At 59.2% G+C, this 21,185-nt stretch overlaps 6 protein-coding genes across 6 annotated transcripts; 3 read left to right on the forward strand and 3 right to left on the reverse strand.

Moving 5' to 3' along the window:
- Positions 1-552: 552 nt before the first annotated feature.
- PLICBS_003800 (uncharacterized protein) lies at positions 553-3,918 on the forward strand (the record flags this gene model as incomplete). Its single annotated transcript, XM_065600297.1, has 6 exons — positions 553-801; positions 864-1,580; positions 1,635-1,730; positions 1,791-1,809; positions 1,861-3,296; positions 3,361-3,918. The coding sequence occupies 6 exons, from the start codon at positions 553-555 to the stop codon at positions 3,916-3,918; spliced, it is 3,075 nt and encodes a 1,024-aa protein (XP_065456369.1).
- Positions 3,919-7,911: 3,993 nt separating this feature from the next.
- On the forward strand, positions 7,912-10,683 carry PLICBS_003801 (uncharacterized protein; the record flags this gene model as incomplete). The annotated part of the gene is made up of 1 exon (XM_018323578.2): positions 7,912-10,683. One exon carries the CDS (start codon positions 7,912-7,914, stop codon positions 10,681-10,683), a length of 2,772 nt encoding a protein of 923 aa, XP_018178809.2.
- Positions 10,684-10,956: 273 nt separating this feature from the next.
- Positions 10,957-13,193, reverse strand: PLICBS_003802 (uncharacterized protein; the record flags this gene model as incomplete). The annotated part of the gene is made up of 4 exons (XM_065600298.1): positions 10,957-11,132; positions 11,336-11,704; positions 11,773-11,908; positions 11,967-13,193. 4 exons carry the CDS (start codon positions 13,191-13,193, stop codon positions 10,957-10,959), a joined length of 1,908 nt encoding a protein of 635 aa, XP_065456370.1.
- Positions 13,194-14,129: 936 nt separating this feature from the next.
- PLICBS_003803 (uncharacterized protein) lies at positions 14,130-15,459 on the reverse strand (the record flags this gene model as incomplete). Its single annotated transcript, XM_018323580.2, has 2 exons — positions 14,130-15,275; positions 15,346-15,459. 2 exons carry the CDS (start codon positions 15,457-15,459, stop codon positions 14,130-14,132), a joined length of 1,260 nt encoding a protein of 419 aa, XP_018178811.2.
- A 609-nt stretch (positions 15,460-16,068) lies between these two features.
- On the reverse strand, positions 16,069-16,980 carry PLICBS_003804 (uncharacterized protein; the record flags this gene model as incomplete). Its single annotated transcript, XM_018323581.2, has 1 exon — positions 16,069-16,980. One exon carries the CDS (start codon positions 16,978-16,980, stop codon positions 16,069-16,071), a length of 912 nt encoding a protein of 303 aa, XP_018178812.2.
- Positions 16,981-17,500: 520 nt separating this feature from the next.
- Positions 17,501-18,904, forward strand: PLICBS_003805 (dihydroorotate dehydrogenase (quinone), mitochondrial; the record flags this gene model as incomplete). Its single annotated transcript, XM_018323582.2, has 1 exon — positions 17,501-18,904. One exon carries the CDS (start codon positions 17,501-17,503, stop codon positions 18,902-18,904), a length of 1,404 nt encoding a protein of 467 aa, XP_018178813.2.
- Between the last annotated feature and the right edge of the window lie 2,281 nt (positions 18,905-21,185).

The raw sequence follows: 21,185 nt of genomic DNA on the forward strand, positions 1-21,185 counted from the left end.
CGGAGCTTGAAGATCGCCGTTCACGTGTTCTCAGATCCATCAAACATTTGAAGATCGTGGTGAATCAATTGAAGAGGTTGCATAAAAACTCTAATACCCGGCCTCTTGACCAACAACTTAGCTTCAAGGCCAACGTTGATAGACGCCACATGATCTTAGTGACTGCACGAAATGAACTGGAGCTCTCACACTCATAGTGCGTAATGTCGGATTGTGTGTTTCCCGATTCGGCTCCATTGTAAAACAAAGTCAATCTACTAATTAGGGTTTGCCATTCATCATGATCGTTGCGCTAGTATAAAGCGATCGCGACAAAACACTCTTCATCTTTCAGCTGCTTTTAAACTTTTAGGATGACCATTGCTATGTTGACTGGCGTGGGACGCTCTCTCCTTGCACTCGGGGTTAGTAGACAGTCATTGGCCTTCCAACGATGTAGATCGAATGCCGTGTACAGTGCCGCGTGCAGCTAGAAGTTTTACTATATTTGCTGGACGTCTACTTCAGCCACGAGCGTCTGCATCTGTAGCAATTTGGCGAGCAAGACACATCATGTTCGGCACATCTGCGACTCCAGAGAAAGCTGTTTCGCCCAGCGGCAACGAAATTTTGTCTCGCGCGGCGCACGCACTTGCAGCCCAAGATGTTGTGCGAGAATTGGGCTCGGACGAAAAGAGCGGCCTGACCGAAGAAGAAGCGGCCGAGCGTCTGAGCAAGTTCGGACCAAATGAATTCGGCGAAGAAAAGGCCATTCAGCCACTAAAAATTCTCATCGGCCAGCTTTTCAATGCCATGACTGTTGTAAGCCGCACAGACTTCAATATCAACGAAAAGGAAATCATCAATGCTAAGACAGGTATCAGGTTCTCGCATTAGCTCTAGCCGCGAGCTTCGCAATTCGGGCCTGGGTCGAAGGTGGAGTCCTAGCGGCACTTATCCTCATCGACATCGTCATCGGGTTCTTTCAAGACCTACAAGCTGCCCGAATTGTTGCCTCGTTGGAATCTTTACATTCACCGACCGCCCATATATGGCGAAGTGGCCTGTATGAGACCCGAGAAGCAACTACGATCGTGCCGGGAGATATCATCGAGTTTAAGACCGGGGACAAGATTCCAGCGGATGCCCGTTTGGTTGACTCCGTTGTTCTGGAGACGGACGAGGCCTTACTCACTGGTGAAAGCTTGCCGGTTCCGAAGAACCACTCTGCCATATTGAACGACCCGAACATTTCTCCTGGAGATCGAATGAATGTTGTGTTCTCTTCTACAGTCGTGACGAAAGGCCGCGGACGTGCGGTCGTATTTGCGACAGGCTGTTTCACCGAGATTGGCCTCATAGCAGCCGCACTTAGGATGAACCAAGTTGAAAGCCACGAGGATGAGCTCAGGCCAGGTTATGGTAATAAAGCACACCTTTTCGCACATGCGAAGAGGAGTTTATTCAAGGTCTGGAGAGCCATCGGGAAATTTCTAGGGCTGACAGTCGGTACGCCCCTACAACGTCAGCTTTCGAAGCTCTTTCTCTATGTTTTCGCATTCGCGATTATATGTGCCATTATTGTGCTCGCCGCAAACAAGGTATGCTCCAACGACTGAACAAGTTGATCACTCGCTGATACTGCCTGATTCCAGTTCGATGGTCGCAGCGATGTCATTATATACGCGATTGCTGTTGCCGTTGGAACCCTCCCGGCGACATTAGTCCTCGTTTTGACGGTCACCATGGCCGTTGGAACCCGGGTAATGATGCAAAGACATGTGGCTGTACGAAACATGCGATCTCTAGAGGCCCTTGGAGGGGTTACCAGTACGTTCCAGAGCACGTTGATCATGTACGGCGCTGATGCTTCAATGACAGACATCTGCTCGGACAAGACGGGGACTCTGACTCAGGGTAGAATGGTGACCAAATCTGCATGGCTTCCCGGCCATGGCACCTACTTTGTTGATTCGGGCGACCAGCCCTACAACCCCGACTTGGGCCAACTAAAGTTAGCTGCAGGCCAGCCTTCAGACCACAACGATACAGCAGACTTTTGCCTGACAGAGAAACTACAGTCTGGTGGACTCTGTCATTTTCTCAATATCGCAGCCTTGGCAAACAATGCAAGCCTGGAACAGTCGGACGAGGATACTATCGAGTCTTGGAAAGCGAAAGGTGATCCGACAGAAATAGCTATCTTGGTCTTTGCATTTCGATTCGGGCATCGCAACAATTCCGTTCTTCCCATGCTCGAGTGGGAGAAGATTGCAGAATTTCCGTTCGACTCGACTGTCAAACTCATGTCCGTTGTTTGCAAGTATCGAGACTCTGGCGAGCTGCAGCTTTTTACCAAGGGTGCTACAGAACGAGTCGTGGAGCGCTGTTCTACGATATCCAGGGATGATGACCGAACCGAGGACATGAACGGCAAAACGAAGCTGGCCATCATGTCGAATGCGAAGGCTCTTGCACAACAGGGTCTGCGCGTGCTGGCCCTGGCAAGTAAGCCTGTGCCATCGTGGTCGCAAGACGACCCCGAGAAACCCGCTCTTCCGCGGGATCGTGTCGAGTGTGGCCTCATATTTCGCGGCTTGATAGGCATTTACGACCCCCCTAGACCTGAATCGAAGCCTAGCGTGGTAAAGTGCCACCGAGCTGGCATTCAGGTGCACATGCTTACAGGCGACCACATCGACACAGCGAGTGCTATCGCCACAGAAGTCGGCATTCTCCCCCACCGGCTGGACGTCCTTTCCGCAGATGCAGCTCGCACAACCGTTATGGCGGCTCAGGACTTTGATAGGCTGTCTGACGAGAATGTCGACAAACTGGCTGAGCTTCCATTGGTAGTGGCACGATGCACCCCTAAGACAAAGGTGCGCATGGTGGATGCTTTACACCGACGTGGTCGCTACGTTGCGATGACTGGCGATGGTGTCAATGACAGCCCTAGCCTACAGCGTTCAGATATTGGCATCGCCATGGGCCTCAACGGAAGCGACGTTGCAAAATCTGCGTCAGATATTATTCTCATGGACGACAACTTCGCTAGTATTCTGAATGCTGTGGAAGAAGGACGAAGGATCTTCGATAATGTCCAGAAGTTCATGCTCCACGTATTGGCGGCGAATGTTGGGCTCGTCATCACGCTGTTAGTTGGTCTAGCATTCAGAGATGGAGACGACCTATCGGTTTTCCCACTTTCGCCCGTCGAAATTTTGTTTATGATGCTCGTGGCAGGTGCATTCACGGAAAACGGCCTTGGATTCGAAGCTGCATCACCCGATATACTCAGGAGACCACCTCAAAATGTGAGTACTCCACATGAGGCATACGCCAGCAAGACAATATACCTTATATATTGACCTCGTGTAGCTCAAACACGGCATGCTGCCCCCCGAGTTCTTGGCTGATCTCGCCGTGTATGGGCTTGTCATGGCTGTGTGCCTACTTGGCTCTTTCGTCATCGTTTTGTATGGCCTTTATGGCGGCCAACTAGGTGACGACTGCAACATCGAGTATTCACAGCAGTGTGACGCCGCCTTCCGTGCTCGGTCGACCTGCTACGTTATTATGATGTGGATCTTCCTCTTCTTTGCATGGGAGCTGATTGACAACAGGCGCTCGTTCTTCTATGGAGTCGTGAAGGACAATAAGGCCTGGAGGCAAAGGCTCACCAATAACAAGCCGCTGTTCTGGTCAGTTGTCATTGGCTTCATCGTCGTATTTCCCACAATCTACATACCTGGTCTCAACCACGATGCTTTTTTGCATGGGGCAATCGACAAAGAATGGGGCATTGTTTTCGCGCTACTCTTTTTCTTTCTTTGCTCTTGTGAGGTTTGGAAATGGCAGAAAAGGGCTTTTTTGAGGCGAAGACATCTGCTGGCGAAAACCGAGGAGGAAGTTGCGGACCGTGACGTGGAGCAGTGATGCTCATAGGACTGCGGATAAGAATGGTACAGCGGTCGACGTGTTTCCTTGAGTTTACTGTTCTACCTATACATTGTCCACTATGTGTATAAACTGTTTATGAGTTGTGCTATTCGTAGAGCCAACTTTTGCCAGCTGTAGAGCCGTCCTACCCTTATCTCGGCCACGCCCTTACCCCATGCTGCACTAGCAATTTTTAGTGTGCAAGCATGGGACGACAGCGGCGCTCTGCCTATTGCTAGTAATTTTCTACTGTTCCTCCCGTTGCTGTCGTTGCTGCCCTTGCTGTCGTTGCTGCCATTACTGCCGTCACTGCCGTTGCTGCCGTGGTGGGTGGGCTCTACACCCAGCAAAAGTCGGTTCTACGAACAGCACTACTCATGTTTATCACCCCTGGGAATAAGAAACGTCACTCTGTACCTCTTTCCTACTATTGTATTTATCCAGTACGAGGAAGCATCCACACGCAAGCCTCGGCGCGGGGTTGCATGTGGGCGGCCAGCGGGCTGCGGCAGCAATTGAAGACAGCCATCTTCCACAATCGACGCCACATGGCCGCTGGCTTACAGCCGCTAGATCGTGGCCTTCAGGGCTGCAGCGGCCAGGAGACTATGGTGCCAATTGAGGTGCGGCAGACCGATGGCGACCGCGCCCGGGTCTTGCCCCTGCACGTCTGATCAATGCAGGCGCGCGCCCATTTGCTGGCAGGAGGCGACGAAGCTCGGGCCCTCTGACTACGCGTCCTTTTTCGCGAAGGAGGCTTGGCTTTGTGCTGACCCAGGGTATGATGACGTGTGGTTAAAGTAGGGCACAGGGCGGTTCCCAGGTTCGTCGAGCAGTGGGGAGCCCGATTCATGACGCTGCAGGCGCTCGAGCCCTCGTGATGATCACCGTCGCTGTCAATGGGAACTGAAGAATCTTGCCCTGTCACCTGCGCGGCTGACGTGACAGACTGCCCGACAGATGCTGTCCAGGTTGGTCAAGTGGAGACGGCGATCGCTGCTTCGCCCGCGCAGCACAAAAGTCGCCGAACGGTCTGCTCTGGAGAGGAAGCCAAGGGTTCTCGCACCGGTCATGGGCGCCTTGGGGATGCCAACAACTTCAAGCCTGTCGCGCTGACGATATAAAAAGAGGCCACTCGCAAGGCGCGCAGGGCCCCCTGCCCTGCCGGTTTCCAGGCCAAAGTAGCCCGTTCCAGGAAATTGATCCACTGTAATCCAGACAGTAGTGGGAGGTCCGTGTGGCGGGAGGCGTCAGGGCTTGCGAGTGCAGAGGAGGCGCCATGGCAGTCTTCAGCAAGCCGACGTGGCGCCGGCCCGTGATGGATGCCACGCGCCGATCGACCGCTAAGGCCGGACTTGTTCGTGATGCACTCGGGCCGACGCGACGCCCAAAAGGCTGCTCGGCAGAATGAACGGGGAGAGCAGCTGGTAAGTATTGTCGTCATTGGCATCTTGCAAACAAGCCGTGGTAAAATTGACGTTGGTCCTGGTCTCCGAATTGTCTCCGAATACAATCTAATCTTTGTATGAAAGGGGAGCCGGCGTGAAGTATCAGCGAGAACAACTGGGACGGGCATCGCTGCGCCGCGAAGGTCAAACAGAGTGACCGACCGGGTCGCAAAGGGGCCAGGATTCCTTCGATGGGGCGACTGGGAACACACTAACTTGATGTGTTGCACCAGCAGCTCATCCTCCAGCAACAAGCTTTGGGTCCGGGCGCGCCAGCTCCATGCACTTGGTTCCGTCTGCTTCAACCGTCCTCTGCCAACGGTCTTCCCCCAAGGGCTCAAACTTGAGTGGTGGCACAAGAATTGCAACCCAGAGATCAACTCCCGCGGCGTGGTGGCGTTCGGGTCGCAGCCGGCGCCCCAATTCAGGCTGTTCAGTTGTGTTATCTCCCGGCCGTTCGGAAGCCCATCGTCAACTGTGGAGCTCAGCCAGCCGCACGCACATCCGTTGATCACGGGATGAGCGATAGCAGCAGGCGAGCGCTGGTCAGTGCGCGCGCCGGACTCGATCCTTCATCCGCGGGAGCCCTTCATCAGCGTCCCTGCCCTCGGATGCTCGGATGCTCCGTGCCTCCCCACGTTGGGGAGGGGCTGGTCAGGGCCCCAAGCTTTGACGAGACCGAGCACCGGGTCAGGGGCGGTTCTGTGCCTGGTGCTAGCTCTCGCACTAGCCGAAGCTTCCAAGCCGGGTTGCCAATCGTTGGGCGAGCGCCGAATTGGCTTGGCTGGCGGCAACCATGCCGGCCGGGGTCGGCCACACAGGCGATGCGGAGTCATGACTAGCAAGCAGCCTCAGCCACTCGTTCCTCGTAAAGACAGAGGGTCTGGACACGATGAGTGAGCAGGGGGACCTCCAGTTTTTTCACCGAGTGCATTACGAGTACACGAAGCTTTGTTCTGAAGGCAAGATGGCGATGGTATTTGATGGCATCGTCCGATTCCCAAGTGCTTAAGCCTGGCAGAAACACCCCACCAGATCTGATTCTGCACGGAGGTCCCGCCTGGAACATGTCGTCTGAACCCCGGCTTGATGGTGCCGCTACATAGATCCACAAACCTGGCTTCGAGACCCCCCCGCAATCCATATCGTCCCGACTGCACGTGCGTGGCTGGCGGCAAGTGCTGAGAAAAGGCATGCCATGGACGGCAGCCGCAGACGCCTGCCTCTCAGACAGCTTGGCAATGCGATCACATATCAGGATTTCCCCCCGCCCTTGCTTCGAGGTCGCGTGGCGATCAAACGCGTGGCGCGCCCAACGGTCCCTTTGGAACAGGGCCAACAAAGGCGTTCAACCGTGAAGGACCGCCGTTGGAGACAAGACGGCAGGCATCTCTTATGGCTCCGCCCATGGGTGGATTGGTTCGCAGGCTCGCTTCCCACTCCTGGGGACTCAGACACGACCGTGCGCCTTCCGCTCATGAGTCCCGTGCCCGAACCGCTACCGCTCCGCCATGGTGCTGCGGCTTCATCTGGTAGCTTAAACCCACTAAGCGAGTCAAACGCCACCATCGCAGCCAAGCGCATGGAATCCGTCCCGTTGGCCGCCATCCCACCGCGCCTCGCACAGGAGCTCAGACACCGTTGGGACACTGATATCGGGCGAGCCTGGCGAGATTGGCATGGAGAGTCTGGCGAAATTGGCGTCGCAGACACCTTTCCCCTTCTGCGGTCCCGTGTTCATGCGTTGACATTGCGCGACTTACTCATTCCAAGAAGGGTCAAGGCCGCAAAGCCTCTCGTTGGTGTTCAGCTCGTCGTTAACGATGCTCCAAAGGCTCCAAGCGCAGCCTTGGCAAGGAACCCTGGACTTGCAACGACGCCACCCTGAACGGCGAGACGCGGAAGACTGGGTATTGTCAGGCTAGGCCATGGCACGGACGGCCCAGACAAACGTTATATCGCACCAGGACGCTTCCAGCCATGCTTGCTCAGCGCCATCGTGGCAATTCGTGGGCGTTCACTTCTTCTCGTGCCCACGACCAGTTTTCCGTCTGACCTCGGGCTGTTCCTCTACTGTCGATCCGCCCACGCACAATCAGTGCAACTTCGGGTTCCTAGGTATCCGGATAATTACCCCTGGTTTTCGCACTTCGCTTCTTGCGAGTACTACTATCCTCTGCCTGGGTGCTCTTACACCATCATGACCTACAGGCTGCAAGATCTTACCCTCGACGACAGAAGATCAATATTGTCAGACCGCACCTCCTCGACGGGTCCGCCGCCCTCTGTTCCTCCAAAGGAGCCTTCGGTATTTGACTTGAGGGAGGCCCTCGGTCTGCCAGCGTCAGCTTCCACAAGCAGTGTTGCCACTGTGTCGGCGCATGCACCGCTGGGGCTGGGCCACCAAGTACAGTCGCACCATCAACAGTTCCAAGACAACTCGTCCTCGAATTCTTGGCCGCTGCCTCGGCCAGTGAACCAGCAGCACGTCCTACGACAACTCGCGCCCTCGCCTTCGTTGCTCCATCGCCACGGAAACACCATGGCACACTCGTCCAAGGCGCACACGCAATGCCTCCACCTGTGCAGCAACACGGCCGCCGCGGCCGACCGCGTCGCGGAAAAGATGGCCGAGTACACTACACTTGTCAAGCACCTCCCTCACGGCTTTGACGTGCTCGCCAACGATCTGCTCGATACGTCCCAAGTGCTGTTCCTCATCGAAGCCGGTCTCTCCGACGCCGTGCGCCAGGGGCAGTCGGCCCCCCTTGACATGATCACCGTTCTGGACAAGAAGTTCCGCACCGCGCTGAACCAGTTCCGCGCACTCGACCAGATTGTACAAAAGCAACTCGACTACGAGCGCAAAGGCGCAATGGGTCGCATGAAGCGTGGCTTCGGGCGAGTGTTTGGCGACAGCGGCCTCGACGGTCACACTACGTCGCTCGTGAAGACGCGCGAGGACTTGAAGATGAGTGCCTACATGTTCCAGTGGAATTTGACGGCCGACAAGATTGAAAGCGAGCTCGGAATCGGCTATATCGGCTTGTCGTCGGCGCTCGAGGCCGCAGATCTCAGGCGCAAGCGCGCAGGCAGCATCGCGTCGGAGGACCTCCAGAAGGGCCAAACCGTATATACCCGGCCACCTGGTTCAGCTCCTCATCAGAACGACTTGGATCAGCTCCGATTGCCCAGCATACCCCAGGGAGGGCTATCTCAGCAGCAGGTCCAGCATTCGAGGGTAGACAGGGTTGGCCCCCTGAGCCACGACTCGTCTCTGAGCGGCGAGAGCGGCAACTTTGGTCGCGCCTCGTCTGGGGATCAAGACAGCCCGCTGACGCGATACACGGACCCTTCTACCACGGGCTCGTATGACGGGAACCCGCTACAGCTGCCACAGCAGCGCAAATTCGGCGCAGGTGCGGCGACACCTGGCCTGGGCACATTCGATGAGGTCCCCGAGACAAGCCTCGAGCTCGAAGCCCTCGTTGGTGATTTGGCAAGCCTAGACCTCGAGAGCAGCAAGGTTTCCCGCGTTAAGAGCGAGCCCTTCACCATGCCTCGACGGCGGCCCCGTAGCAAGATTGATGCGGACAAAGCCAACGCCCACGAGGCCCTCCTCGGTGCCGTTCGGGCCAAGGACCACAGACTTCTGACGCAGCTCCTGGACCGGGGCGTCTCGCCAAGCGCGGGAGGCGGCTCTGACGCGCTCAACGAAGCCATCGTGGTGCAGGACGGCGAGGCCCTGCGGTTGCTGCTGCTGTACGGCGGCGACCCCAACGAGACTGACCGCGACAAGGTCTGCCCGCTCGTGGCGGCCGTGGAGCGCTCGTTCCTCGAGGCAGCCGTCGCCTTGCTCAAGTACGGCGCGGACCCGAACCTGTCGGCGGGCCCGGACTCGGAGACACCGCTGACTGTGGCCGCCGTCGCCAACAACGTGCGCCTTACACACCTGCTGCTCATGTACGGGGGCAACGCGAGGCAGACCACGGCGGATGGCAGCACGCTCCTCATCGAGTCGGTGGGCAAGAAGACGCCCAAGACACTGGTCGACATGCTGCTCGCCTGCGGAGCGGATCCAGATGCCAAGAACCGCGAGGGCAAGACGGTGCTTTTCGACGCCGTCACCGCGGGGAGAGCGGATATCGTGGCCTTGCTGCTCGAGGGTGGTGCCAATCCCAACCTGCCAGGCCCCAAGCACATGCTGTGGCCGTCCACGTACCAACCTGCGTGCTTGAAGCTGCTGCTGGCGCATGGGGCCGATTATAAGAAGGCGCCTGGTGTCATGGAGCTCGCTACCAGCATCAACAGCCTTGAGTCGATCCGCATCCTCCTCGAGGCCGGTGTCGACCCCAATGCCAAGAAGGACGGAGTCTACACGCCGCTCTGCACGGCCATCCGCGACGACCGCAGCGACATCTTCCAGCTGCTACTGAGCCGCGGCGCCGATCCCAACGTCCCGGCGAGCGAGTACCCGGCGTTCAAGTGCATCACCCACAACCGCGTGCATTTCCTGCCCGCGCTTGTGGCCGCGGGTGCCAACCTCAACTCCCCCAGGGGCATCCTCGAAACGGCCGTGTCGTCCAACAACAGCGAGGCCTTGCGATGGCTGCTCGATCAGGGGCTCGATCCGGACGACAAGACGCCCAACGGTCGCACCGCGCTGACGAGCGCCATCCGCGACGGTCGCATCGAGATGGTAGACGAGCTCCTCCGACGCGGCGCCAATCCCAACGTCCGCGGACAGGACTGGCCCGTGTGCATGGCGGTGCGCAACCCAGACATGCTACGCCGCATCCTCGCGGTGCTACCGGAGCCTCGCGCCTTCAAAGGCGTCATGGAGCGCGCCGTGGTGGCCAACCAGCTGGAGTCCGTCAAGCTCTTGCTCGCTGCAGGCGTCTCGGTCGAGGATCGCAACGGCGGCGTCTTTTCGCCGCTGACAACGGCCATCCGCGAGGGCCGCCGCGACATCGTGTCATTCCTGATCAAGGAGGGCGGTGCCGATGTAAACGCCCCGGGCGAGCACCTGCCCGTTGTCAAGGCCCTGCGTCGCCGCCAGGAAGGCGCCGCTGGCTACGACGAGATGCTCGACATGCTGCTCGACAAGGGCGCCGACCCCAACAAGATGTACCGCGGCTGGAACGGCATCATGCAAGCCCTTGAGAGCGGCGACGCTTCTGTCCTCAAGAAGCTGTGCAAGCGTTGCGGCGTCGACCTCAGCGTCAAGGACGAGCTCGGCCGCACCGTGACTGAGATTGCCATCTCCCGACGATGGGAGGAAGCCGTCAACATACTCCTTGCGAGCTCTAACTAAGTGGATCATAACGTGTTTCTCGAGCTTTTGCTCGAGCCCATGGGGAACTGAGTGGAGGATGGGCGGTGGAAATTGACTTGAAGAGATATCCCTCCTTGCGTTGCTATTCCCTTTGTCGAGTCTACCTAGCTCTAAATAATACCATGTGCCGATACCTGGCGCCTCTGCGTTACAGATGCTTTTTGACACCCAATCTGCATCATCACAGTCCGATGCGCAGCCGAGTTTCGTGCTATGACAATGGGTTGCACTTCTCTTTGCACCATGGACGGCTCAGATTGCCGCGCCAAGCCCCTCGAGATACGGCCCTAGCGATGGCGCATGCCCCAGCAACTCTTCCAGCATCTTGGCTTCATCGCCGCTGCCTCCCTTATCCAGTATGACATTTCGATACCTACGCGCTGCCGCCGCGTTCATGGGGTCGTCGCGGAAGCAAGTCTTCCAGATGTCTGCCGCAAATATGCGCGTCCTACACAATCAATGTCAGATCTGGAGAGGATCGGGCCGAGGAAGACTGACTGAAGGTACGAATAATAGCTGGCTTCGACCCCCCATACGAAATGTGCGGTGGTGACATGTCCGTGTCCCAGTGTCGCCCCTTTCTCAAGGCGACTCAATCCTGTCAGCTCTCGAAGCAGTGAGTCGAACGCACCAGGAATGTCCATTCCCTCGAGAGCCGCGTGTGAGGGAGGATCGTGAACTCTCATATCGAACAGCGCCAAGGCCACTTGGCGCGATGCGAGAATCCCGGCGTTGACATTCTTCGTGGCGATGAGACTGTTAATGAGGCCATCCAGTATGTCGCGCGGCGGCAGGTCGACCTCTGCGCTGCTTTGGTGCTTTCGCCACGCCCGTTCGCTTTGGCTCGACAGATGAGAGTAGTGGCAGCTCAGCCGCTTCAGAGTCTGGGGTGTCCAGCACCAATACTCGAGGAGCTGGCTCGGAGCCTCGATGAAGTCTTTCACCGCGCGGTGGCCATGAAACGTGATGTACTTGGATCTTCCGAGAAGGTCATGAATGCCTGTGGCACAGATAGCATGTCAGTCAATTACTTCACCTATCTAGAGCGGAGGCAATGAAGTAACTCACCGTGGCCAAGTTCGTGAAAGACAGTGACAAGCTCAGAGTGCTGCAAAAGTGACGGCCGGTCTTGAGAAGGAGAGGAAAGGTTGCAGACTAATGCCGTCGCAACAGGCCCGCGATTGCCATTCTCATCAATGTAGCTCTGCGGCCGAGCAGTTAGTGTTGAGGACTCAAATCGTGCGCGGCTGGAGCCAAGTTACCGGACGTATGTTGAAGTTTGCCGCGCCATTGTACTTGCCTGGCCGCGGGTAAATATCCGTGTATAGATAGCCCAAGAACGAATCGCTTTCCTCGTCCCATACTGCAAACATCTTGACGTCTCGATGCCACGTATCGCCTTCTTCTTTGTCCGTAACTTCCTCAATCTTCAGGCCGAAGAGCTCTTGAAAGACGCCCATCATTTGGACGATGGTGTAATCCGCTGGAAAGTACTCTGACAAGAGGTCGTGGTCGACATTCTTGTCTCGCAGTAACTGCTGATGGTAGTAGTCAAAGTCCCAGGCATGCAAGGGTGTTCCCCGTGGCGCAAGCTGCTCGAGCTCGAGCATCTCTCTATCAACGAGCGGTCGGAGCTTTCGTTTGAGATCTTGCAGTAGCTTGTTTACGACTGCGGGAGACTTGGCCAATCTATTGCTAGTGCTCTGCGCCGCGAATGAGGTGAAGCCGCCGAGTCGTGCTGCTTCGTCTCGTAGTAGCACAATCTCCCGGAAAATGTCGACATTTTCCGGGCAAATGGACTCGCTGGCAATCAGCACCGCTTTTCGAGTTTCCGGGTCGTGGCATTGTCTCAGGGCTGCTTGAACATCGGGCCTCTTCAGCGTAACACGACGCTTTCCTTCCGGGCCGACCTCCAAGCTCTCGTACTTTCCGCGGGAGAGGCCGGCGAGCTGCTGCTCCGTCATCCACAAGCCCCCAGGGTCGGAAGCGATGTTGTCCATAAACGCGTTGCGTAGTTTGATGCTTCGTTTGCTTATTTCGGAAAAGCGATCTCGCGCTTCTGTATCCATCTTGGCTCCGGTGTCCGTGAACCAGCGATACATGGTGTCCAGCATTTTCTTCTCTTCAATTGTGAGGCTGTCGTCGTTGACGCTTCGCTTTGCGGCATCAACAAGGGTGAAGAGCTCCTCATTTTCTACCATAGCAAGGTTGTCATGCTCAATGGCCTGGCAGGCTTGTGAGGCCGCTTTTCGGATGTTTGCGTCTGGGGCGGCATTCTGCAGCAAAGCCAGGAGTTGGTACTCGCTCAGCCTGTTGTTGAACTCAACGGCCTCAATGACATTGCTAAACGTGGCCTGCTCAGCTGTGACAGAGCCGAGGATAGCAGCCAGAGTTGCTTCGGTCCTTTTCCGGCTCTGCTTTGCTTTCTCAGCCAAGTCAGACTCTGTCAAATTGAACTTGGGCGCCGACGGTCGATCGTGGCTTGTCATTGTTGCCGATGCGAGACTGCCAGCCTATTTCGACGTGTGCACTTTGAGCATGACCTCTTCCAGCTTTTGGCGAGGTGAGATGGATATATATGCCCGGACGAGCACGTGAGATTAGAGCATGAAGCGGCCGCTGGATATAAAAGCCCAGTCACGGCAGGAAGTGAATCGCTGTCCCCTCTCACGACTATCTCGCAGGGGTTCCGTGAACGATAAGTCACTCCAGTCACTTTTAGTCTGAGCGTCCGGTATGCCTATCTTGCTCAACCTGGTGCGCGATTTCTCGTCAATGTCAGCAAGCCAGCATTAGGCCTGGACGAGGGGTGGTCTCGTGACGTCTCTCTTGATCACGAGGTCGCTAACCGGCAGAGCCGCGGTGGTCCCCAGGAAGAGCGCGCACGGTTCTCCACATTGGTGCGAGATGGTCTCCCAGCACAGCGTCATCGCGAATGTCCGGGCAAAGAAGCCCATTGCATGGACTCGATGGACAGCGTCTTCGACATGGCAGAAGACGCGGGGGCTTCAATTGGCAACTTTGCTGATGGATTTTTCGCATGCTACAGAAACTACAAAACGTAAAATGCCTGCAGGCACTTGCCAACGATATCGATCCGGCGGTTGCTGCCCATACGTGCCTCTATTGTGCTAACCAAAACAGCAGCCATGTTCTACAGCCTCGGGGGCGTCATCGCGTGCGATGACTCTCAGATATACTCAGAATGATACACCTGCGCGTCTCCAGGCATGCTAGTCTGAGGACGCACTTCAGCGCTGGTGATTGTGACGCTGAGCGTTGTGCCTAAGTGCTAGCCTGATTGGGCGGGAACGAGGAACTCAGCGAGAGCGAGAACGAGCAGCGTCGTATAAAAGCCACCACATTGCCCAGCCCCTCAGCGCTCATTCCCGCCATGTTCTTCCTCTCTGCTTCCACATCCTGCGTCACCCGTTGTCTGTTGGCAGCGGTGGAATCTTGCCCGTCTTGACGACCTCGAGAGGCCAACGGATCATGGCCAGCCAGTCTCCTGTCAGCGCCGCGGCCATGGCTCGCACTTCTTGAGTCCCTGCGTCGCCGATCCACCAAATGTGTCGGTAGCGGGACAGCAGCGCGAAATAAAATGACAGCAGGACGATGGCGCGGGGGTGGCCCTCCTGTACCAGCTCGATGAAGCGACCCTTGACGAGCATGGGGAATATGATGAGGCGGCGGCAGACCTCGTGCTCCTCGCCGGCGCGCGCGGCCTCGACGGCACCTCCGAGGTAGCTCAGGGTCGTCTCGTATGCGTCCTGGATCTCGTCGTCCCAGGGTTCGTCAGCGTCGCGGTCGAGTGGCTCCCGGGCAATAATGTGCTCGAGTCCGCGCCGTCGCGCCTCGCCGAAGCGTTCCTCGAGGTTGTTGATGATGGGACTCGTGTGCAGCATGCGGTACGCGACGGACTGCGTGTCCTGGCCGACGAGCTTGTAGGCGGCGCGGACGACGGCCGATGTGCTGGCGTTCATCATGAGCCACTCGACGGGGGGTTCGTAGGGGACGCGAGGTCGCTCCTGCAGCAGCGTGAAAGAGCAGACGCGGAAGAGCGACGAGGTGAGGCAGACGATGTCGGCGTTGGCCTCGGAGATGTTGGCGAGGGCCTTGTTGTGCTCGCGCAGGGCCATTGAGAGGTACTTGCGGTGGGCGTCGACGGCGGCGGGCTCCCGGTCATCGCCGGAGGAGACGGCGATGTGCAGGGCGGCGAGCGAGTTCATGCAGTAGAGCAGGGCGTCGGAGCCGAGGGCCAGCTTGGGCACGAGGGTCGCGTACATGAAGCGCGTCTTGTCGTCGATGGCGACCGTCTCGCCCGTCTCCGTCACATACTTGTGCATGAGGCGCACCTCGATCATGCGGCGCTCGCGCGTCTCGGGCGGGTCGTCGGGCTCGGCGACGGCGTCCTCGGGCCGGGCCATGGCGGCGGCGACGCGCGCCTCGGCGGTGCCTTTGGGGAAGGGCGCGGCGGGCACCATGCAGCGCTCCTGGGGCGGGACGCGGTCGTAGAAGCAGGTCGCGCGATGCCGCTCGCAGTTGTCGCAGACGGGCTTGGCTTCGTTGCACTGCCGTTGTCGTCCTCGGCGTCAGCAGCAGGACAGCCTATCCACGGGACAGACGGGGCGATGGCCTCACCTTGACTCTCCGCTGCCGGCACCGCTGGCACCCATAGCGAGACTTCTTGTGGCTCAGCTTGGGCGCGCGATGGGGAGCCGCCGACGGGACCCCGAGGTAGTACTGGCTGAACATGACAGCGGCGGTGTTCGTCGGATGCTCGCGAGGATGGCCACGCTCAAGGATCGTCACCCCGGGCGTCAGTCGCCGTGGTCATTGCCGTGGTCGGTCGACAGCCGTGGAGCGTCGTCTTCGTTGGCGTCACAGGCGAGGATGAGATGGCGAGGAGAGCGGGAGGCTCCGCCCCGGCGTTGCTGGCCGGAATGGAACGTGGTTGCGTGCACCGTCGCATTTTGAACCGCCTGTCTCCGTCACACTCGGCGGTGACATGGATCTGGCGCGTCGGCGTTGGTGCGATGGCGGGGGTGTCGGAGTTTGGGGGCGGCTACCCTGTGTATGTGGGCGTGGGTGGTGAGATTCCACAACCGCGCGCCGCTTCAACAGCGCCGTGACACATGGACGGACGGCAAGTAGTAAAGACTCGAAGCAGTGCTTTGCAAATTTATTGAACCAATTGCTGGTTTTTTTTCCGGCGAGGACCTCACCACCCCGTGAGGTCCAGCGGCCGAGAGACACCAATGACACACGAGTGTAAGCTGCAACCACGAAGTCTCCGGCATCAGCGTCCCCACATCCACCGCCAACCGGCAGTTTTCCGTCCCTCACATGCAGAACCTGGGCCACCTACGCCTTCGACAGTGCCGCGAGAAACGTCTGCGCGGCTCGTATCGCGACCCTTGCAATGTTGTCCGCCCCGTCGTACGAGGGGTCAAACGACGCAATCGTCAACGACACGGGCTCCGTCCGGGACGCCACCTCGTCTAGGCACCCCGTAATGTCGTCCTCCAGAAGGCCGCCCGCTGTGCCGAACCTGTTGGCCTTGCCGAGCGAGAGGTCCAAGCTGTCCAAGTCCAGGTGAACCATGGTCGGGCCAAGCTGCATCCGCTGCAATGCCCGGCCCAGCTCCCCCTTGAAGTCGACCTTTGTCTCAGCGTCGCCCCAGATGACGTCGAAGCCGGCGTCGACGACGCGCGCCCGCTCCTCGTCGGTCACGTCCCGCATGCCGACGTGGACCAGGTTGTCGAGACTGAGCGGCTGGTGGCCCGGGACCGTCTGCAGGAGGCGCTTGTAGCAGCGGCCGGCGAGCAGCGAGATGGGCATCGAGTCGCCGTAGCCGCTGGTGAGCGTGTCGGGCGTGTGTATGTCGTCGTGCGCGTCGAACCACACGCAGCCAAGCCGCGCTCCGTCCACAGCGCCTCCATCAACGTCAGCCCCGGATGCGATGATGCCTGCGGCGACGCCCACCGCGCCGCTGCAGTCTCCTGACAGCACGACGGGGAAGTTGCCGGCGCGGCGCTCCTGGGCGACGACCCGCGCCGTCCGTCGCAGCACCTCAAAGGACCGAGCCACCTCGTCTTCCGTCTCGTCCACGGGCTCTACTTCGACCCGGCGCACCGGCAGCCCGAGCTCCTCGAGCGCCGGGATGAGCCCGTGCTGCTGCAGGAACAGCGGCCCCGCTCCGGTCTTGGAGCCCCGGATGCCGACGTGGAACGGCGACACGATGACGGAGAGGGACTTGACGACTTGGGCGCGCATTGTGCCGATGTTGTGTGTGCTTGTGCGGGAGGGCGGCGGCGGCAGATCCGATAAAGAACGACTCATTCCTGTGTGATTGCCGCCTTGTTGAGCACACCCCTATTGCTCTTGTACGCCACAAGCGCTTGTCAATTGGCACCAAAAGGGCGTGTGCGGTGAGTCAACCGACAGGGTTGACCACGCCTTGCGGCCGACCACGTCGTGGCTCTCTCGTTTGGCATGGCGGAGTTGGGCGACAAAGGCAAGCAGCATTGCGTGCCATTCCTTTTCGATGCGATTGTGATGAATGCTCTTCATACAGCCCCAGGAAGGCCACTGCCCTCGATGAGAATGCCCAGGCATCCAACAAGCAAGGTACAGTGCGCATTACCGTGCTTTGTACGCCCGGGCACTGTCCGTGTGGTCTGAGGAGCTGCTTCATGCCGCGTCGGCGGTCCAAAGCCAAAATTTCGTTCCAACATCACACCACCGGCCGCCGCATGCCATTGAGACACGACACGGGCTTGTGTCGCCGCAGAACATGTCGGCCTCGACTCTGCGATCGCAGTTTGGCCTGCGCAGCCTCCGACTGACCCCCAGGGTGCGGCTCGGCCAAGCACAACCGCGCGTCCCCCAGCATCGCCATGCCTCGACCACGACGGGCGGCGCTGGCGCCCGGGGCGGCCGTGCCAAAGTCGTTCTCTACGGGAGCGCTCTCGCGGCCTCGCTATACGTCGCATATCTCTACGTTACCGACACGCGGGCCTTTGTCCACCGATGGGTCGTGCCGCGGCTGCTGAGAGTCGTCTATCCCGACGCCGAAGACGCCCACCACTCCGGCACGGCAATGATGAAGACGCTCTACAAGCTGAACCTCCACATCCGCGAACGCGATGCTTCCCTCAGCGATCCCGCTCTGTCGACCACCGTCTTCGATACCCCGCTTAGCAACCCGATTGGCATCTCGGCCGGGCTGGACAAGGGCGCTGAGATTCCCGACCCGCTGTTCGCGCTCGGCGCCGGCCTCGTCGAGGTTGGTGGCATCACGCCACTCGCGCAGGGCGGCAACCCCAGGCCTCGCGTGTGGCGTGTCCCGGGCATCGACGGCATGGTCAACCGCTGCGGCCTCAACTCGGAGGGTGCCGACGCCGTCGCCATGCGCCTGCGCGACAGGCTCCGACGTTTCGCACGCTCTCTGGATGTCAGCGAGACGGCAGTTTTGAATGGCGAGGCGGGCGTTCCGCCGGGAAGCCTGCAGGCGGGCCGGCTGCTTGCGGTGCAGATGGCCAAGAACAAGGAGACGAACGAGCGAGACGAAAAGGCCGTTGCGGACGACTACGTCTACTGCGTGCGGCGCCTGGCACCCTACGCGGACGTACTCGTCGTCAACGTGAGCAGCCCCAACACGCCAGGCCTGCGGGACCTGCAGGCGACTGGCCCGCTGACGCGGCTGCTGAGCGCCGTGGTGGAGGAGGCTCAGAAGACGGCGCGCAAGACGCCGCCGCGGGTCATGGTCAAGGTGTCGCCAGACGAGGACACGGATGCGCAGATGGAGGGCATCGTGCAGGCGGTGCAGCTCAGCGGCGTCGACGGCGTCATCGTCGGCAACACGACCAAGAGCCGCTCAGGGCTGGTGCCGACGGGCGTGAAGCTGACGGCGAAGGAGGAGCAGGCGCTGGCGGAGCAGGGCGGCTACTCAGGGCCGGCCATGTTCGGGCGGACGCTGGACCTGGTCGGTCGGTATCGCAAGATGCTGGACGAGAAGTCGCGCAGCACGGGAACGGCGCAAAAGGTCATCTTTGCGACAGGGGGCATCACCAACGGAGAGCAGGCGCTGCAGGTGCTGAACGCAGGCGCAAGCGTGGCCATGGTGTACACGCAGCTTGTCTACGGTGGCGCGGGCACGGTGACGCGGATTAAGCAGGAGATGAAGGAGCGCGTGTAGAGTGCCGTAGCCACGGGCGGTTTCATACAGAGCAAGACCTGACATGCACCTTGTGATCCACCTGTCTGTCTTTGACGGCGACGACTTGCTCGAGGTTAGACGGTGGACAGGGCCGCGCGCGTTGGGCGCGGACGAGCAAAGGTCTGTGATTGACTTGCTGCTTGACTCGTAGGGATCGGCCGCCAGGGCTTGGCAAGGCACTCTCAGACAGAGACAAAACCTGCGAGATGCATGCATTGTGTGTGCTCAGTTGTACCCGTACTCAGTCGGACGCGTGGAGCCTCGACGATCGGTCGCGGCGGCGGTCGCCGACAACGAGGCGTTGCAGCATCTGCTATTTAAAAATAGCGAGGAGCTTGCGCGTAACGGTGCAGTGCATTGCGATGTCCTCACCGGGTCGAAGGCCGGGAGGGAGCAGTCTGCCTCGCTTGCGCGTCGCCCATGAACGGTCTACAGGCTGCATCCCAGTCGAACGGCATGCCGACGTCTAGTCGGATGGCGGGCAGCCCGCCAAGCTTGGTGGCCGCGTGCAGTTTTGTGGCCTGGCATTGTGCGCTCGAGAGCAAGCATTGACGTCCCCTGGTCTTGGAGCATTCGCCCCGGCGGATTGACGGATTCATGAGCCATACATACAATCGACGGGCTTGGGCTTGCCGGGTCTCGCGATGGCACAAACTGCCCAGCATGCCTGGTTCCCGTGGGTGACGCGGTGGACAGAACAGGGCAAGCATGGAATCCATGCAGCAGGTGGAGTGTGGGTGGGATTGGGCGGCCATGGTGGTGCAAATGGTGCCCTGGTGGTGGCTGACGACGGCGGCGGGATGGGGAGAGACAGCCACAAAGCCGCTGCCGCTGCCCGCACTGGCCCAGTTTGGCAACATGTCGCGTGAGCCCGTTGTCGACGCAAACCACGGGAAAGAACCTTATTAGCGGTTGGGCCAGCCGCGCTGGCCGGATCGTCGCGCTGTGTTGGTGGCTTGGAGGAGCCGCCATGCTTTGGGTGCCTGCCTTGCCCTGTTTCGACCTGCCGGTTGACGGAGTGGGTGTGGTCGCTTTCATGGTTGAGGAGTGGGACAAAAGGTCTCCAACGAGGGCTGGCTGCGGGCGCGGCGCGACGTCGCGGCATCAACGGTGCCACAGTGTTGATCGGCGTCGAGACGAGAGTCAAGATCCATGCCTTCATTGGGGCCTTGCCCAGTGAAGCCCGGCCGGCCGAATCGCTGGAGAGACATGATATGCCCACCTGTGCTCGGCCGCAGCGCGACGGCAATTACGTGTACCTCCCTGACCTGGCCTGGCCTGGCCTGGCCGGGAGCGGGCGAGGGGAGTGGCGCGGGAGGGTAAAGATGATGGAAGATTGATGATGAATTGATGGAGCAGGGGCTATTGAAACAGCAGCCTGGACGCTGCCCACTCAACCGTCCGCGAAGGAGCTCGTCCGCGTTACCCCAGGCAGGCGAGCCTACGGGGCACAGGACGGAGTACGTTCGTAGGTACGGAGTACCGTCTGTACAGTAAAATGTACCGAGCAGGCGAGATGGGAAGCAACTTGTGAGGGCATCGTCATGGCTGTTGGCTGGCCGAGCGCGCGGTGCGATGCCGATCCACCCCTTTGCTATTCCCGGCGGCAGGCCCCTCCGGGGGCTTGACGCACGCTTGACGACGCCAAGCCGAGACGCGGCGGCCGGGATGCCGACGAGGAGCAGTGGCAGCTTTGACACATAGTTTCCTCGCCGGGTTCCGCACTTGCCGGAGCCTTGGCGGGCCTCCCGTCTTCAATCAGGATGGTTGAGAGGTAGGTGGGCACTTTGCAGAGGATGAATGAAGGCAAGCATGGCCTGCTGCCGGGCGGTGGTGAATCGTGATGATGGAGGATGGTGACGAGGTTGGCGATTGCGAGGCCCAGTTGGCTGCTGCTCGAGGCGACTGGCAAGCGCCCATGCGCCACAGGAGCAACTCGTTTCCCGCCTGCTCCGTCCGTCGACCAGTCACTTGCAGTGGTAACCGAAATTCGGCTCGCTCATCACTGTCTTTGACGCGGCTCGCCACGATGGCCGATCACTCGCCATGTTTGCCCTGAATGTGGAGGCAAGTAAGGAGCACGAGCACTGTGCTCCTCTGTACATTGCTGCATTGGTAGCGTCAACAGTACCTAGGGCTCCTCCATCCTGTCAGTGCAAAGACGTACCTAGTCAATAGTACAGTACAGTACGAAGTACTGAGGTACAAAGCAGCTAAGAATACCGAGACCCGAAGCTGCATCCCTCCATCCAATCCATCC

The sequence above is a fragment of the Purpureocillium lilacinum genome, assembly GCF_023168085.1.
Source record: "Purpureocillium lilacinum CBS 284.36 DNA, scaffold_2, whole genome shotgun sequence".
Lineage (NCBI taxonomy): Eukaryota > Fungi > Ascomycota > Sordariomycetes > Hypocreales > Ophiocordycipitaceae > Purpureocillium > Purpureocillium lilacinum.